Genomic DNA, 19,362 nt, shown 5'->3' with positions numbered 1-19,362 from the left:
GCATCAGTAAGCCAACATTAATGTGTTTGTGCTGTGAATATTATGATCATAATCTTGGGCAACTCCATAAGGAAACCTATGAAACTAGCCCTCTTGATGGATTTGTGGTTTGTATTGTTGCAGTTGCTGTGGCTTTTTTACTCTCTGTTAACAACTAATCTGCACTGATGTTACTGCATATTGCCTCTTTAAATTGCTATAAGCCAACTTGGGCATCTTCTTGAAAGATGGAGGTAGAAACAAACAAACATATTTAGGGGGAGAGGGGAGAAGCCTGAAAAGGGGTGTGCCTCCATTGCAGAACAGATGAAAAATTGAACTGAATGGGACTCACTTGGTTCAATTTTCATTTGTTTTTTGAAATCAAAGTAAAGAGAAATGAATGGATACCAGTAGGATTCATCTTCATTACCCCAGTGGTACCCATTCACCATACATTCATGGTGCAGGAAACTGTAAGCATGGTGAGATTATCTTTCCCTGGGCTTGGAACTGTTTTAGGTGCTCCTACAGGAAATTCCGCCCATTAATAATAATAATAATAATAATAATAATAATAATAATAATTTATTTATACCCCGCCCATCTGCCTGGGTTTCCCCAGCCACTCTGGGCTGCTTCCATCAAAACACTAAAATACAGTAACCTTTTAACCATTAAAAGCTTCCCTAAACAGGGCTGCCTTCAGATGTCTTCTAAAAGTTTGGTAGTTCTTTTTCTCTTTGACATCTGGTGGGAGGGCATTCTGAAGAAAGAATAGTGTCTGCCCGTGAAGGATGCTTTCCCCAAAACTGGGAGATATAAATTGGTCTCTTGGCAAAGAGACAGACACCAAAATCGGTACCACTGGCATCATAAGTGGTGGCAAATAGAATAGAAGAAAGAGAAGTGGAGACAAGCAATGGACATTATTAATACAGTTCAAGGACATGCTTTTGCCAGGCAAAAGCACTTCAGTTGGGTGCTGAGCAGGGCTAGTGAAGGATTTGACCTGAGAAAAACCCACAAGGACCAGACGCTGAGGCTTGGGTGCTGAATTTGGTCCTTTGACTTGAGGTTTCTCACATCAAGGTTTCCCACATGTGCTACTGTAGGGAGGTCAACTGAATTGGCTATATTATTCATCATAATTTGGTCTTGGAGGTAAATATACAAATGTAGATTGTACATCTCTACAGATAATTGGATTTCAAATTTTCTGTACTATGGGTAATTTTTTTTTTTACTTCTGTGGGATGGTACAGAACGAGTTTTATATAGTAGTGACTCATCTTTTTAGCAGATTTTCCCCGCTGCTTAATTTGTTTTAAGGGCTTAATCCAAGAAACTCTGACTAAGTCGGCCCTGCCACGTCCCAAATGTAGCAGGGATTCCTCACAGCTTTTGATGCAAACGGAGACTAGTAATTCACCTCAGAAATAGCAAGAAATTGCTATTCGTGGGTTGACACACTACGCAACGATGACCTTGGCTGGGGCTACCCAAACAAAATGGTCCCCAGCTCATGAAGTTGATGCCATTGTGGTAAACAGAGCCAGTGCCAACAGGGCAATGTTTCAGTATCCCCTGGCACAGGAAAGACAGCTAGGCAGCGGCACTTTGCTCACAAGCTATATTTCGTAATGGTAGTCTGGCAACCTTTGCATTTGACAGCCCTGTTCTGTGTGTCAAGGTGGTTTTCCACATACACTACTTCTCTCCCCCTCAGCAGTATATGTGGTCATTCAAAATGAGTTGCAATAAACCATAATTAGATAATAGGGATAGGTTTGAAACAGAGAAGCTAGATACTTTGTAGTTCTGGCTAATGTGAGGAACTTCAGATTCTATAGACTGGTGTTGGTTTATTAAATTGGTGAAGAGTCTGTCTCTGCTGGGATGGAAGAATTAAGATAATGGCAGAGTAGAGAGACAATGTACTGCTAGAATCTTGACAATACCATGGTCCCACCACACTTTTGTCACAGTGATAACATTTGTGTATCTATTCATATCATAAAAACAGCTCGGCTATTTTTAGAAACAGTGCAAAAGGCAACAGAAAACAGGTTTTAAAATAACAAAAATAGAGCACCTAAGGCAGAAACATTTTCACCCAGCTTGAAAAGGTTGTTGAAAGAAAAATGTATTTGACTGTTTGTGGAAAGTACAGATTGTAGGCACCTGCTGCACAAAACAGAGGTACCACACTGAAAGCTGTGGTACTCCTCAGCACCTGTATGAAGCCACCGGGTGTGATTATTAGGAATTTGGGGGCATAATGTCATCGGTACGCTGATGACACACAGCTGTAGCCAAGTGAGGACATGCATGATCTGGTCCATTGTCTGGGCACAGTTGTGGACCACATGAGGGCCAATGAATTGAGCTGGAACCCTGGGAAGATGGAGGCACTTGGGTGGGTGCTTCACAGAGCACTGAGAGACACAGTGCTTCCTCAGCGATCCACTGGTCACGTGGGATCTTCTAGTATATTTGCCATCCAGTTAACAGGAGGATGCATTACACTGGAAGCCAAGCCTGTTCACTGGACGGAATTATTTTAATGATTTTGTCAGGGTCGATCCTAAGATCCTTGAAAATGTGAGGAAAGATAGGATTTTTTTTATGTACGCCACAACAGCAGCAAGAATACTTATCGCAAAGTACTGGAAGACACAAGATCTACCCATCAGGGAAGAATGGCAGATGAAGTTGATGGACTACATGGAACTGGTGGAAATGACTGGCAGAATCCGAGACCAGGGAGAAGAGTCGGTGGAAGAAGATTGGAAAAAATTTAAAGTATATTTACAAAAACATTGCAAAATTAATGAATGTTAGAAGGATGCTGGAATGAAGTTATATGGTTTTAGCAGAAATGTAATAAAGAATTAAGTAAAAGCTGATTGATAATGGGCCAAAATGAAAAATTTAAGGTTAGACCGTTAAGATAAATATAGAATTGAGAAAGATGGAAAGAATTTGCTGAAACAATTAATTGAACTAGAATACAAAAAAGGGAGGTGCGAGGAGGTCGATGAAACAAGTAAATGAAAGGTAAAGATATGGAATATTGGATGTGTGTTTTAGTGTTATTGTTTCTTTTTGTTGTATTGTTGTATTGTTTTTCTATGTCTTTTTATGTATTGTAATGTATGTCGTGCTAAATTTTTTGTAGTTTTTTTCTTTTTTCTGTAATTTTTAAACCTTTAATAAATATCATTTTTAAAAAAAGATCCTTGAAAATGTGTCCCAGGGTAAGGAAAAAGAAGGGACTTTTTACCACATGTGGTGGGATTGTAGTAAAATTAAAAAATTCTGGGAAATGATATACAATGAGTTGAAGAAAATGTTCCCATTAACATTTGTAAAAAAAGCCTGAAGCATTCTTGTTAGGGATTGTAGGAAAAGACCTGCCAACGAAACTGAAGAATATCTTCATGTATGCGACAACGGTGGTAAGAATCTTAATAGCACAAGGATGGAATAATGAAGAAATCCCAACCAAAGAACTGTGGCAAGAGAAATTGATGGACTATGTGGAACTGGCGAAACTGACACACAAATTGCGTGATAAGGACAACTGTGACTTTAAAGAAGAATGGGAACCTTTTACAAAGTACCTAAAGAAACAACAAAATGAACTGGACTCCTTGTCAGGTTTTCAAGAAATATACACAAATTTATTATTGGTAACATATAGATAGATAAATTAAGGATCTTTACAATTTCATAATATGAAGAGAACAACATGTGCTGGGAAAACAGAGAGAGGAGCTGAGGGAAGTCGGGGGGGGGTCTTTTACTTTTTTCCTTTTTGGGGGAGGGGGAAGGGAAAAATAGGGGGGAAATGAAGATGACTTGTTTTTGAGAAATTTGAAATAAATAAATAAATAATAAATAAATAATAAATAAATAAAATGTTGAAATTTCTAATTTCATATTAAGATTATCGAGGGTTTTGTGTAAATGTACATAGCAGGGTGCAAAGAAGAAAATCCCCCCAGAACTGAAGGAACTACAGCAAATTGTGCATCCACGGTAAAGGTAAAGGTAAAGGACCCCTGGTAAAGGATCTCGCTTTCAGGCCGAGGGAGCTGGTGTTTGTCCATAGACAGCTTTCCGGGTCATGTGTCCAGCATGACTAAACTATGGAACAACAGAAGAGACATAATGCTTCAGGCCAACATCAGAAATAAGCCCAGGAGATCGGGAGGTCCAAAAACTTGGGCGAAATCTAGAAGAGGATGATTTAAGAAGGCTCCTAGCCATGGAAAACAGAGGTGGGGTATTTATATCTGAAGAGTTCCAGCAGAGGTCAAACTAAGGGAGTCTGGAGACTGGGAGAAGCTCCAGCCCTTCTTACTATCTTATTTTGAAGAAGTTCATAAACAAGGAATTTGAGATGGCTATCTTTCATTTATCAGAAAACTGCTATTTTCTTTGTGGACAACTCCCTCTCCCGCATTCACATTGTGGGTATTACTTGCTGGAGCATGTTATGGTCTCTTCCAACCATTTCATAACTACCAAATAAATATACTTTTAGCAATACCCTTCCATCCAGCTTCTCTCCAATATTCAGAGTTCTATTCTCTCCTGGCATCAGTAATGGAGATATTACATCCCCGGGGGCTACATCTGAGTGGCCTTTAAGACAGATGATGAATAAAACAACTGTGTTTGAAGCGGCAATAAATTAATTGTTCCATTTTATATGGCCTAGAGGACTAGCTAGAGAATTGCGAATGAAATGCAAGTGTGAAAGACAGTTTGGGAAGCATGTTTGAAAAAGACAGGGACTAATTCAGAAACATAGACATCGATAACAAACAGAATATCTGGGTGGGGGGCACGGGAGTACAGGTGAAGATTTAATGAAGCGCTACGCTTTATAATAGGCAGTAGCATCTATATGTTCTGGGATTTTTATCTAAAACTTTTGACAATGGTTGCTCTGAGGGTGTTCTACTGTCCAGAGATAGATAGGATCTTTTCAACTATGTGCTTTTTGTGATTTAAAATGGCTGATTGGGTGAACGTTTTAATTGATAGTACTTGTGCTGAGCCACTGGTCATCTTGGACTACAGTGGTACCTTGGTTCTCAAACTTAATCTGTTTCAGAAGTCCGTTCCAAAACCAAAGTGTTCCAAAACTAAGGCACACTTTCCCATAGAAAGTAATGCAAAACGGATTAATCTGTTCCAGACTTTTAAAAACAATCCCTAAAACAGCAATTTAACATGGATTTTACTATCTGAGACGACTGATCCATAAAATGAAAGCAATAATCAATCAATCAATCAATCAATCAATCAGTAGTTGAACTGGGTTCCACACAGTTATAAATACAAAACAAAAAGAGCCGCATAAACAAAAAATGCAAAATAAATAGCAAAAGCAGACAGACCTCAGCATAACACTCAAAACGGAAGTGTAACACTCAAAACGGAGCACGTTCGGCTTCCGAAAATAGTTCGCAAACTGGAACACTTACTTGTAGGTTTGCAGTGTTTGGGCTCCAAGTTGTTTGAGTACCAAGGTGTTTGAGAACCAAGGTACCATTGTACAATGATCACTAACTAGGTTAATGTGTTTTGGTCCCACCTGTTATTATACTAGATGTGAGGATTGGAATGCTTCTCTCCATTCAAAAACCGATGTCTGGCTCCACAACAGTAACAGGAGTTAGGATGACTGGAACTGGGATGTGACAACCTGTGGAATATAAGGAAAGGGGAGTTTGCTGTATGCTGGCCCTGGAACTACACACTACTTGCAACAAGATAACGTTTGTGTCCTAATCATAGAGATTCACTAAGCAATTCAGCAGGGGGAAATATGGGCACGAGCACTATTCTATCATTTTGTTCTTCATATGATTGATATTAAGCACTCTGTCCAGGTACATCTGTCCACATTTTGAATGGAAGTGTGTCAGGCAGAGGCAATCTCGTAAATCTGCCAAATTCTTTCTCTGTCATATGTTTGTTTCATTGCCCATCTGCAATATACCTATGCATGTGGGAACATGCTTGCGCATAGATAGACACAGTGCAGATGTGCTGACTGGACACACATGTGGTAGGGGGTGGATCCTGTTTTCTCCCTCTACCCATCATACACGCATTCAGGAGAAGAAAACCAAACAGCTGAAAAGTGCTTCAGCATATGTCACTCTGATATTATTTATTTATTTATTTATTTATTTATTTATTTATTTATTTATTTATTTATTCCCTGCCCTCCCCACCCAAGACCGGGCTCAGGGCAATCATCCTTGATAAGTTGGAAATGCAGCCCAGAAATATTCATTCAGCCAACCAATCAACAAACCTTTTCACCTTTTTCGTGTGGAGTGCAGAAGTCTCCTTCTATCTATCTATCTATCTATCTATCTATCTATCTATCTATCATCTATCTATCTATCTATATTACAACCTAAGGAGATGAAATGACATACAGCTCCATTAAAAAGAACAATCTTGGGTGGAGTTAAAAGTTGCTACAGGAGTTTCAGCCCATCCAACTAACTGCATACAATATACTGTTGCTATAAAAACCAGAAGCTGATTTATTTTCCGGCACTGAGCAGTTGCTTAGATAGCACGTAAGATTCATTTTGTCAGCACATTGGAATATTCCTTCTGCTGTTCTCCCTATTCCACCCCCATTGGGGGCAATGGTACATTCCAGGAGTGCCAGTGTAGAGGAAGTAACATTTTAAAGTCCAGAGGGTTGGACAATGCAGAGTTTGTTTGCTGAAGGAACAAGTCTGACTTGTCTGAGACAATTATGTCTGCAAAGAGAAATATGCAAGGAGAACCGCAGCTTGACCGTGAATCCTGCCCCTAGTTTGTCGTGCCACGTACAATGATTTTGAAACGGTTTCTGCCCCTTGTTGTGTTGTTTTAATTCTAATCAAGGTGGGGTGCGTGCTCATTAAGGCACGTGACCTGACAAGTTCTTGTTAACGTTTGCTTTCTTTGGGAAGAAAAGAAAAAGGGTCTCTTTTGTAGCTTTGAAAAGCATGTCTGTCTCCTTCTGCTGCTGTTGTCCCTGTTTCCAAGTTGCTTCAAGAGAGGTAAGAGATCAACATTGGGGGAAACAAACAAGGGGGAAAACATTGGGGAAAACAAAAGAGCTGCAAATCCTGAGCTGCTCTTAGCGAATTTTGTTAGCAAAAGGAAACAGGACAGCTCAGTTTGTACAGAGAAGTCAAACAGGCAGGTGCATGATGCTTAAGATGCACATTTAATTGCCAGAAATCAAGAGGTTAGATACAGGTTAGTAGGTTGAACTGGGGCCATGTTTATTGTGATTAAATCCGCAGAGGCAACATGATAGCACAGGAAAATAAAGTTTGCAGGATCACGTGTATAGGGGGGCTTTGCCCAGAGGGGAGGGCAGTGGTTCTAACAGCCGCTATCCCTAAACCACACCTGTCAATGTTTGTGGGAAGGGCCAACAATTCCAGCTGGGTGAGACATGTTTGCTTCAGAGGCACACTGTACCTTGCTCACGGGCCCCAGAGCCCTGAGGGGAAAGTCTTGTGAAATGCCATTCACGCTCAAAGATGTCGTAAGGTGCTCAGGGAACCTCCTCTCTGTTCAGTTTCCCACACCTTCCTGCCAAAAACATGACCTGGCATTTTATCCTCATAGATCCCCTTTTGTACGCGTTGTTGTTGTTGTTGTTGTTTAGTCGTTTAGTCGTGTCCGACTCTTCGTGACCCCATGGACCAGAGCATGCCAGGCACTCCTGTCTTCCACTGCCTCCCGCAGTTTGGTCAAACTCATGTTTGTACGTGTTACTTGGCTGCAAAATTCAGCCAAATTACAAATTACAAAATTCAGAGAAGTGTGAATTTTGAAAGATGGTTGGTTTTTGGTTTCAAAAATTGCAAATTTAGCAGGGCCACCTACTACTGCGAAATGAAATAAATTTCTGCCCCATCCCTAGTCGAGGCAGGGTCTTTGGGACCTACAAAAGGTAGCCCATTGGTTGATTTTGAAAGTAAGACACCCTGAAGTCCATGTCAGTGACAGTAGATGAAGTAACTGAGCCCATCCCACATCTAAAAACCCAACTTGCTTAACTTTGAGACCAGCAAAGTTAGTAAATAAATGCATGAAAGAGGATGAAAACCCAGCACAGTGGTACCTCAGGCTAAGTACTTAATTTGTTCTGGAGGTCTGTACTTAACCTGAAACTGTTCTTAACCTGAAGCACGACTTTAGCTAATGGGGCCTCCTGCTGCCGCCACGCCGCTGGAGCACGATTTCTGTTCTCATCCTGAAGCAAAGTTCTTAACCTGAAGCACTATTTCAGGGTTAGCGAAGTCTGTAACCTGAAGCGTATGTAACCTGAAGCGTATGTAACCTGAGGTACCACTGTATAACATGCTAGACATGTATAAGAAACTGTTAGGGAAGCTGAGTCATGATGCCGTAATTCTGACAGCCAGGCATAAATGTAGGTTCAAAAGTTTACTTATGCTTTGTGGGACAGCTTCACGTTGTGCTTATTTCAGTGCATCCTTTTCGTCTTTACCTCATTGTGATAGATCTCCACACCCATGATAGTGGCGGTGCTAACAGTAGCAGCAGCTGCTGCATATTTTGGACAAGCAGGCCAAAGCAGACTACGTTTTTAAAAGAGAACACAAGAATAATGGTAACAAGGGATCACCAATGAATGTAACTGCAGCACAATCCTACAGTACGATGGGGAATTCCGAGCAGTTGTGTTTATGATTGCAGCACTTATCTGTATTGCTGATAATAAGGGACTTTGTGGTAATGGACACAATGAGGCTTTTAGAAGTCATCAGCTTCTAAAGTGTCGTCCTGGTGTGGTTGTGTGTGTGTGTGTGCAAAAGAAAAGGAGGGAGGGAGAGGGAAATAAGTTTTGTCTGGCATTTACTAAACTCCTTGGATTTTAAAGAAAGGAAGCATAGACAGAGGAAGGAAAGGAATAGAAGATCGAGGTGATGCGGATGAAAGGGAACAGGATTTTAAAGGAGTAAATGAAGTGTAGGAGTTGGGCAGGTACTGTCTAGAGCATTCTTCCTGATCCTCCCAGAGGCTTTGCACCCTTTTCCTTGTCAGAATGATCATGAATGATGGGAGTTATATTCTAGCATCATCTGAATACCAGGTTGAGGAAGGCTTGAGAAGAATGAAAAGAAAGGGTGAGAGGGTGGATTTTGAGCGGTAGTGATGGGGAAGAATCGTATATTTGATTCCAAGCAATCAGCCATAGATTTGGCTGCAGGGCCCTTAGATGGTAATTAAAAACCAAAGCAATCTGTACATTTTTTAAAAAGCTCAATAATATGTTAAAACTTCCATCACCTAGTGATGAGATGTTGCAAGATAACCATCTGTCTATTTGGCTCCGCAAAAACAACTCCTCACATTCAACAGACATTTGTTGGCTAATTCTTAATATATCGGCAGAAATGAAGTCCTTCTCCCCAAAGATTTAACTTTACTGGAGATGAATCTAAAACTTTGCTCCTGCCATGATTCTGTCTCTGAATGATGGCATGGCATGCTGCACTTGCTTAGACAGAGGACATTGCTTTGTTCCACCCAAAATCAGATTTTTTTGGCAGGATCCTTTTTCCAACAAAGTTTCCAAAATTATAATGATTACTATTATTATTATTTCTCTATGGAAAACCAGAAGAAAGTGGAGCAAAACATGGAATACAGCAAACCTGCCGGTAATTTTCCAAAGGGAATAGCAAAGGTCTGTCAACTCACAAGCAAAGCACACGCTTCCAGACTTGCAATGGCAGTGTAAGATGACAGGCTCTAAAGGTTGTGAAACACTTTGTTACAGGTGATCAGAAGTTTTGCTCCTTTCATAAGAACTTTATTCACGGATCTTGACTTAAAAGGCTTGCAACTCTAGTAAATATATTCAGCGTTTCCACGTTCACAGTTCTGCTTAACATAACATCCAGAGCCCTTGCGACTTCATCCTATTTGTCTAGAACAGTGATAGCCAAACTTGGCCCTCCAGCTCTTTTGGGGCTACAACTCCCATCATCCCTAGCTAACAGGACCAGTGGTCAGGGATGATGGGAACTGTAGTCCCAAAACAGCTGGAGGACAAAGTTTGGCCATCACTGGTCTTGAAGGACTGATATCCAAACTCTTAAGAGTGTACCAGAGCTGCATGTGAGCAGGGATTTCCTTTTCTATTTGTGAGTCAGTGAATGGATGCGCACAACAAGGATTACCCAATGCCTTGCTATCTCCCAACTCATAGAATAGAATCTGTACTCCCTGTTTACACAATATTCAATGAGCAAAGCAGACACCCCATTTCAGCCAATAACTTAGGGAGCACGTCAATGCTTATAAAGCCCAAGAGAAAGATGAAAAGATCAACAACTCAATCTTGTGCATCTCCTCATGTGAACATTTGTCTAAGCAGAGGCTTGACAACCATATGTCAGGAGTGCTCTGATGGTGTTTCCTGCTTGGCAGGGGGTTGGACTCAATGGCCCTTGTGGTCTCTTCCAACTCTATGATTCTATGATTCTATGATTCTAACATGAACTAGTACAGTAATAGTTCTATTTGCAGTAATAGGATTGCGCATGTTTGTAATATTCACCACCAAGTAGATCACTGAAATCATTGGAAGGGGGAGGGAGCACTGTTGGTGTTCCCATGGCAGCCATTTTATGCTGGCACTCACAACACTTTTATCATTATATGAGTATATGCAGAGCTTTTTTTCTGGGGGTATGCGAAGGTACCCATACCCCTAAACATTTTGAGAATCTAAGTTTGGCCTCATTCAGGGGCAATATTTCAATATGAGTAGGAAAATGAGAGTACCCCTAAACATTTTTTTTAAGGGAAAAAAGCACTGAGTATATGTATGTATACATTTGAGAGTTTAAATTCCCAAGGTTTCTACATTTTTGAGGTTTAACTTATGTTTTAAGTTCTGCATACAGTGGTACCTCTAGTTGTGGACACGATCTATTCTGGGATGCCATTCGCACCCTAAAAAGTCTACAACTAGAGTGGCGCTTCTGTGCAAGCGTGGAGCGCGATAGAGCACTTCTGCGCATATCTGAAGCATGCAGAACACTTCTGCGCACACATGCGCAGCGAAACCCGGAAGTATACACTTTTGGGTTTGCCACGTTCACAAGCCGAAAAGACGCAACATGAACCTAATGCAACACGAGGTATGACTGTACTGTATATTTTATTGTTGAAAACTGCTTTGAGTCCAAATAGTGGAAAACAGGATTTTTATTATTTTTTAGTAATAAAAATAATATAGTGTGCACTGCACTCTACAAAGCACAAGAGGGCAGGTTGAAGGGCTTGCAACACATAATACAACAGAGGGGAGACAAGTGTGGAAGGGGAGGGTAGTAGAATGAGTTGTGGATTCAAAAAGAATATGCATTTATTTCGAAATATCTTCCTGTATTCACAGAGGGAACCTCTCAATGCACAGCACTCCAGACAATCTCATCAAGGCACCAAAAGTGGTAAAATTCTGAGTCATTTTACTTGCTTTTGTTTTCCTATACTTCATAATACTTTTATGTATGTCAATTGTAATTAGAGCTTCAACTAATATACTTTCTCTTTTTGTAAAATAAGTCACTCTGCATGGGTAGACATTCTTTAAAGAAGGAAAACACCCACCACCAGCAATAGTTATGATAAGTCAACTTTGTACCAAACTTCTTTGATGCCATATCCCAGTCCTATCTGTTGCTTCTTTCATCATTCTGGGTTATTTGTGCTGGGATCCTGTAGTGAACAGGATAGAATTTGTATATTATGGTATTGGTATATTATGTAACAGGTCATATGATGATGTCACAGAGGACATGTTGTTATGTAACAAGTCATATGATGTTGCATGGCGAGTTCCCGCCTCCCACCAGAATGACACGTGACACAAGTATTTAGGTTAATGGGCTAAAATAGGCCACAACTTTATTGGTTACAGGTAAAGAGCGGTATTGGCTTAGGCATTGGTCCTATCCGACTATCCAGCTTCAGCCTGTTTGCTTGAAGGGGGAGCCCTGCTGATGCACATCAACTAGGGACTCCCCCGGGGTCACCGCTCGGGGGCGCGTTTTAGGCCCTGACCTCCATAGGCTTCGGATGAGGCCACGTCCCCCGGAGTCCTTTACCAGACTACCCTTCAATATTTGGGGGAGGTGATGGTGCTCCCCCCCAACACATCTACATAACAATACCCCTACCAATGCTTAACCGGAAAGCTGAGCGGCCAAAGAGGGAGATCCCTGGCCGTGCTTGCCTTAAATGAGGCAAGCCACACCCCCTGAGCCAGCCGATTGGCTGGCCAGGGGATGACGCGGCCCGAGGATTCCCCTGATTGTGTGGGGGCTGATTGCGTGGGGGCGTGAGCCCGCAACACCACCTCCTCCTGAAGTCGGAAGTGGCTATGTCACAGAGGACATGTCAGAGGACATGTCACGCAAGTCACGTGATGACGTCACAGAGGAAAGATGGGAATAGCTGAGAGTGAGATCAAAGCAAGGAGTCTTGAAGAATCTACATGAAGGGAATTCTAATTCGTGCTCCCAAAGTTACCCTACATTTTAGATTAGGCCCAGCACTTCAAATGCACTCTACATCTTTCGGCAGGTCAAACTCAGGGGTGCTAACTTAGGTGAAATATTGAGGGGACCCAAGTCAGTCCCATCCTGCATAACCAATCACATGGCACAGTGCATGCACACCATTTCAATGTAAATGAGGGGGTCATTAACTTTTTTTAAAAAAACACACGCCTGAATGTATGGCAACCCTACTCAAATATTTTATTGAGGAAGCTGAAGGGACATTGGTCCCTGGAAGTTGGCTCCTATCCCAGACACGCATCCATACCCCACATATTTCTCTCAGCTTCATCAAGCTGTAGAGGTTCTAAATATTTTTGTGGACTCTATCTAGGCTCACTTTTGGGGAAACTGAACATTTAAGAGAATCAGAAAAGGTATCTTCTGTTCCACCCTATGCAACAATAATCAATATTCCATACCAAACATTTGTCATAATTCATCTCACATAAGCAAATATACAATTCAGCTCACATGATTAAATAAGATGCTCCAAAATAAAATACGTTTAGTAAAACAAAATTCAGGAAAATACAGTGCACTACACCCTACAGAAGCAGGTGAAACATACAGAGAGAGTGAAAAAAAATGAACCACTTCAATATATCTTACACATCTAATTACTCTAATCATTTCCTTGAAATGCGTTTTACTTTCTCTCTCTCTCTCTCTCTCTCTTTATGTGATACTTTTAATTTTGAAGAATAAACCACCTATAGTCAAAAATTTGGTTCCATTGTACATTGATGCGTAATCCAAATGAGATCATTTACATTTATACTATCATTTCAGAAAGCTGGATTGGATTATTCATGTTCTCCCAAAATAATGTGGAATTAAGTGCTCCCGCAAACACATTCAAATAAAAAAAAGGATGTTTTATTTTATTTTGTTATTTCAGAAATGAGATACTTTTCAAATGTTCTCAGAATGAATTATTTGGCAGTAGAGATGCATACTGTGACCATTCTTTGTAGACAAAAAATTGACCAGAATTTCTCTCTCTCTCTCTCTCTCTCTCTCTCTCTCTCTCTCTCTCTCTCATTTTTTCTTTTTAAAAGTCTCTGTGACATCTGCTGGAAATACTACCAGCAAATGGATCATGTATTCCATTGCTTGGAAAGATGCAATTAGGTTCTGCAGGTTTGAAAAATAAACTCTAGTCTAAACTGTGTTGTCATGGAACCACTGGTCTGATTTTCAATTGGATAATTCAAGGTTTAATTATGGCTCCCGTGCTTATTCTGTTGAAACTGCCTTCCGGATATGATGGCTGTGATTTTTCAAAGCCGACTCCGAGGGATTTGGAGTGCCAGTTTCCATTAAAATTAATGGCAGCTGGGCACTGAACTTTCCTTAGGATGTACTTGAAAACCTCAACCTACATAGTCATCATTGCACAAGAAGAACAGTCGCACTTTGCCAGACTAATGGTTCATTCAACCCAACATCTCTGACATGGGCTAGAGAACCAGACTTCCTTGGATAGAGAAAAGAAGTATATGGCACTATCAGATTGCACCTTTCTCAATTGGCCATTTCTGCTGGCCATTTAACACATTTCACGAAACAAGAATGCCCATAAACATTATTCTTGAAGCACACCACATGAAGGCTAAGCCTCACAGAAATAATTTTGGGATACTGCCACTGGCTCACTGCTAAGCAAGTGGGAAGCTTTGGCAAGTAAAATGTAATAATTTGGAGGATTCCCCTCCCCTCAAGAAAAATAGGTGTGCAGTTGTAAATATGTAAGAGGGAAATTCCATTGGGGGGAAAAATGTATACTTCAGTGCACAAGGAATGGGAACAAGATAATCTTTGTAAATTTGTTTGTACTGATCCATCTTATGTACTTAATTTTTGTTAGTTTCAGGAATCATATTCAAATATTGTTGTGCTTTTCATATTTCTTTTACCCCCTTATGTAACACACTAACCAGAAGTTTCTATGGGCTTCCATATTTCTAGTTCTTTTCAACAAAGAGAAACCCTTCGCCGTGAAACTGGTCAATGTGCCTGAGATTGACACACTATTTACTGACATCGCTGAGGCTTTCAACAAGCAGCAATGCCACTGCATGGCTATCCGGAAAACCATCCGGGACCTCAAAGACACCTATTGCTGTTCGCCCGCAAGCAGTCTTTCTGTATGCATAGAGAAGATACAACAAGAGCATAGTAAGTTGGTGGGAGAAATGATGCTGAAGAATATAGAGTGTGAAAATGGAGAAGGCCAAGCCCTCCATTTTAGCATTGTGGGTTTATGCATGAACCTGAGGTGATTTGTTCAGTCTTTGTTCCTAGAGTTGCCCAGCAGCATTTCATCTGGTTGGTAAGAGACGTCGGGACCTGATCCTATGTAAGCCTCAGTAGGAACATTACCATATGTTTTAATGATGGTACAAGATTAAGAACTGGGTCCCCAAATGCATGTCTGAGTTACAAATGTCTCTGTCAGTGTAAGGTAAGGTAAAGGTAAAGGAACACTGGATGGTTAAGTCCAGTCAAAGGTGACTATGGGGTTGTGGCGCTCATCTTGCTTTCAGGCCGAGGGAGCTGGCGTTTGTCCACAGACAGCTTTCCGGGTCATGTGGCCAGCATGACTAATCTGCTTCTAGTGCAATGGGACACCGTGACGGAAACCAGAGTGCACGGAAATGCCATTTACCTTTCCGCCGCAGCTGTACCTATTTATCTACTTGCACTGGTGTGCTTTCAAACTACAAGGTTGGCAGGAGCTGGGACAATGCAACAGAAGCTCACCCCTTCTGATTGACAAGCTCAAGATGCTCAGTGGTTTAGACCACAGTGCCACCTGCGTCCCTGATATCATATCTGCAGAGCCCAGATATCATAGCAATAGGCTGTTTTATGATACACTGAAGCCCTTTTCACGTGTTACTCATGTGTAGAGGGCAAGCAGCCCAAGTTTTATGGGAAATGCCCATAAAAACCCATGTTTAAAAAAAATACTGCTGCCTTCCCCCATGCTTCTAATATTGGATAGCTTTAGCAAACACAGGAATCAAAAGTTTTGTGTCTCTTTTGTAGGAAATGTATACCTTTTTATGAATTCAGCAATTTCCGTTTTAAACCATCTTTGGCATGTTCAGAATAATGTTTGCAGCTGGTATCCTTCTCTATGTATGCAGACTCCGCACATGATTTACAACCAGAATTGGTCAAGGTTCAAAATCCTGTGGGGAGCTGCATGCATAGAGTGGGCTCTGTGTTGCAGATCTTAACCTGGAGGGTGGCAAAGTTTGGGGCAGGAGGAGGAACATGACTTTGCAATCAGGGCTGAAGTAGCAAGGAACATGTAAAGAGGCTAGCATGTCACCCTATTCTAGCACCCTGTCAAAGGATAGAATGGGAGGATTGGGGATAGAGTTATGCAAGGGGCAAAGCTATGCAATAAACCCATGAGGAGGTGGAACATAACTGCACAGATGGATATATATTCATGCACCTGTCCATCATAAAGAAGGGCATTTATATACGTTGTGGCATCAAAATATCACATCATGAAATAATTCTCTTATTTCTGACACCATGTGGCATTTGGCTCAATGGCCAAGATAAATTCTGCACCAGCCTCTCCATCAGGTTCAAATAAAGAGAAGTTGTTGTCCTTTGAGTGGTCTGTTTGTTAGCATCACATTCCCAATGAGATGCGGGTGCCGCTGTGGCGATCATGAGGTTGGAAGTTTGAATCCATGTGGTAGGGTGAGCTCCTGTTGCTCTGTCCCAGCTCCTGTTAACCTAGAAGTTCGAAAGCATACCAGCACCAGTAGATAAATAAGTACTGCTGCGGAGGGAAGGTAAACAGTGTTTCCATGCATTCTGTCTTCCATCGCGGTGTCCCGTTCTGCCAGAAGCTGTTTAGTCATGCTGGCCACATGAACCAGAAAGCTGTTTATGGACAAATACCAGCTCCCTTGGCCTGATAGCGAAGATGAGCCTTGCACCCCATAGTCAAATTCAATTTAACCGTCCAGGGGTCCTTTACCTTTACCTGCATTCCAAATGCCATCCAAAATTAGTTTGACCATTTCTTATGCTGGAAGCTGCCCAGAGTGGCTGGGGCAACCCAGTCAGATGGGCATGGTACAAATAATAAAATGATGGTGATGATTTGTGCTACTCTTAGGTAGCAATGTAAGGTGGAAGCAAAGATAGCAGACATGATCTCTCAGCAGCAATTCAATCTTTAGGTAACAGTCAGCCCAATCCTAAAATTAGCATCCATGCTGTGCATGGGATTCAGCTTATTTATCTTAAAAACCATTGTAAACAGTTAAAATCATTAGCAGGATTAGAATAACACTTGTAGTTTAATGGTGAATTTTGGACACAATGAAGAGGTAAAAGATATGTCATTGTGCTAATGTTGTTGAATGTTCTGTCAGCTACCAGGCAGATATGCTGATCCTGCTGTTTAGAACTGGGGGGTCATATGGGCAGAAATTTAGCTTTAAGGCTCCTTTTCAGGAGAAACCTGGCTGGATTAATTAATTCAGCTTCCTGCTTTTCTGCCTCTGTAAATTATCAAGATGCTAAGGATCGTAGGCTTTATTTTTTCCTGTTGAATAACCTATTGACTGGGTTGCACATTACATGGCAATGCTGTATCCAGGAGGGCCTTATATTATTTCCCCACTCTTTTGATTTTGACTTCCTGTATATTACCTCTTCACATGCCTTTAAATCCAATCCTTCCTATGTAATGCCAGCCTTCTAAACTCATGCCAAAAGCTCAACAATGCCCTCTTCAGAAAGAAGAGCCAAGTGTTTGTGAAACTAACAATGAGAGAGACAAGAGGGCAACGTGAAAAGAGATTAGATCAGAATTCGTTAGAGAGACTTACCCAATACCTGATAGTTTTGTGTTGAATGAATAGCAGGAAAAAGCCATGGGATTATGGGTCAAATTCACCAGAGTGGCTTCAATGAAGAGCATGCCAATGGGGTTATGCCAGGGATTTGTTTCTTACAAGAAAGTGGCACGGATAATCTTGGCTTAATATTGCCAAATGACTGTATTACAGCTCACATGCCCACAGACATATATGTAGGTATACAACCGGGTCTCTGATAAGTAAAGTGGAAATAATCAGATTTCATGACATGGCAATATCTTTGACAGCTGACCACTGTTAGAAGCTTTGCTGCTTGAAGGGTTTAGCTTTCTTGGAACTAACACAATTAGCCTTCTTTCTTGGACTTACGTCAAGTTGGAGCTTAACCACTGCTTTGTCTTTCAGGTGCTTGCAGTGTGCAGGTGCATATGGAGGGATACAGGTTCTGGCTGGGTGCGAAGGAGGAAAAGGTCCCTGAGAAACTGGAGTGGGCTAAGCAGCAGGTGGGAGAGCTGAACCGTGCCGCCAAAGGAGTCATCAGCATGGAAACAAAGCTTCAGGAAATGATCTCCTCGGTGCTTCAGAACCAGGAGCCATTGGTGGAGAGAGTGAAAGTTGCCAACTCTGAATACCTAGACCGGATACGGCTAGAAGGGAACCTGAGAGAAAATATTGAGAAAACAAGCCGGGCCAAACAGTTTTCCAAGGAGTTCAGAGAAGAAGCCAATAGTGTGCTTAGGGAAATGTCCAAATCAGCAGGGCTGACCTTATAAAATGAAACGAGAAGGAACCTGTTCTATTCTGCCTTTTTCACCACAAAGATGAATTCAGGCGATTGCGACAGATACTTAAGATGAAAAAAATAAATGCACAGAAGTTAAAAGTGACCACAAGGTTTCTATGAGAGGGAGCTGATGTAACCATGTGCCAGAAAAGAACCAGAGATGTGCCATAGAGTTTTCCTCCAGAACCTCCCAATAAATTAGTGGCAAGAATGAAGAAGCACATCACTTCTGGTTAGGTGTCTCTTTCCACATATTTGTATCATAATTGATATGGAAATATTTAGCTCATAGCACAGTAATCCATGCAGTCTTTAAAGTCAGCCCTGAAAATTGAGATCAATGGATAGCTAGAATAAGGAAACTGGAATGACTTTTTCTTTTTCTTTTAAACGGTATATTTTGTCAATGTCTTCTTATTTACTCTGACTTGCAAATAAATGCTTTTTCTTGGTTTATCTGCTCTAGAATTGTGTTAGGTATTCAAGCTCAAAGTTATACCAAATGCTTTGATGTTCTGTGTGTCAGTGATCCAAGAAAGGGATAGGCAACCATTACTACCTGGAGAAGGCAAAATTTCCTGTGGTGTCATCTTTTGGGGTCTGCATGCTGGGGGTGCATGGGGTCAGAGTCAAAAAAGTGGGCAAAGGCAGCCACCCCATTCTCTTTCTCCCAGTGACAGATTTACATATAAGCTAAACAAGCTATAGCTTAGGGCCCCACTCTTTTTCTTTATGGAGAGAAAAACTGGATGTACATTTCAAAAATATAAGATTAAAAAAAAAACAAATAAAATGGCTTTAGATACCTATTAGGTCCATAAATTACCATATAGCATATATTCAACACAAAAAACAGCGACAAATTGTTGTTGACAAAGGACAGCTGGACATGTAAAGGGCCCCATTACCCTCAGTAGCTTAGGGCCTCATCAAACCTAAATCTGGCCCTTTCTCTCTCCTACTTGTTGTGAAGTGGACTGTCAGGAGATGGTTGATCACTCTTCCAAGAGGTCTGAACTAGGTGCTAGCAGAGGTCTTTCAACATTAAGGCAAAGGCTTCATGAGATTTCACTGAGGGCTGTGTGCAACCCTC

General features: G+C 41.2%; 1 protein-coding gene across 3 annotated transcripts; it reads left to right on the top strand.

Annotated features, from left to right (window-relative positions):
• Positions 1 to 6,686: 6,686 nt before the first annotated feature.
• LOC309526603 (uncharacterized protein) lies at positions 6,687 to 18,725 on the top strand. Of its 3 annotated transcripts, none has more exons than XM_082212888.1 (5): positions 6,687 to 7,067; positions 11,459 to 11,513; positions 13,685 to 13,766; positions 14,595 to 14,804; positions 17,891 to 18,725. In XM_082212888.1, exons 3-5 carry the CDS (start codon positions 13,748 to 13,750, stop codon positions 18,256 to 18,258), a joined length of 597 nt encoding a protein of 198 aa, XP_082069014.1. In that variant the 5' UTR covers positions 6,687 to 7,067; positions 11,459 to 11,513; positions 13,685 to 13,747; the 3' UTR covers positions 18,259 to 18,725. The 3 variants fall into 3 exon arrangements, with proteins under 3 accessions (XP_082069014.1, XP_082069013.1, XP_082069015.1); XM_082212889.1 differs by lacking the exon at positions 6,687 to 7,067 and adding an exon at positions 8,888 to 9,832; XM_082212887.1 differs by lacking the exon at positions 13,685 to 13,766.
• Positions 18,726 to 19,362: the final 637 nt, after the last annotated feature.

The sequence above is a fragment of the Podarcis vaucheri genome (assembly GCF_965113315.1).
Source record: "Podarcis vaucheri genome assembly, chromosome: 2".
Classification (NCBI taxonomy): domain Eukaryota; kingdom Metazoa; phylum Chordata; class Lepidosauria; order Squamata; family Lacertidae; genus Podarcis; species Podarcis vaucheri.
This window is presented reverse-complemented; position numbering and strand designations above follow the sequence as displayed.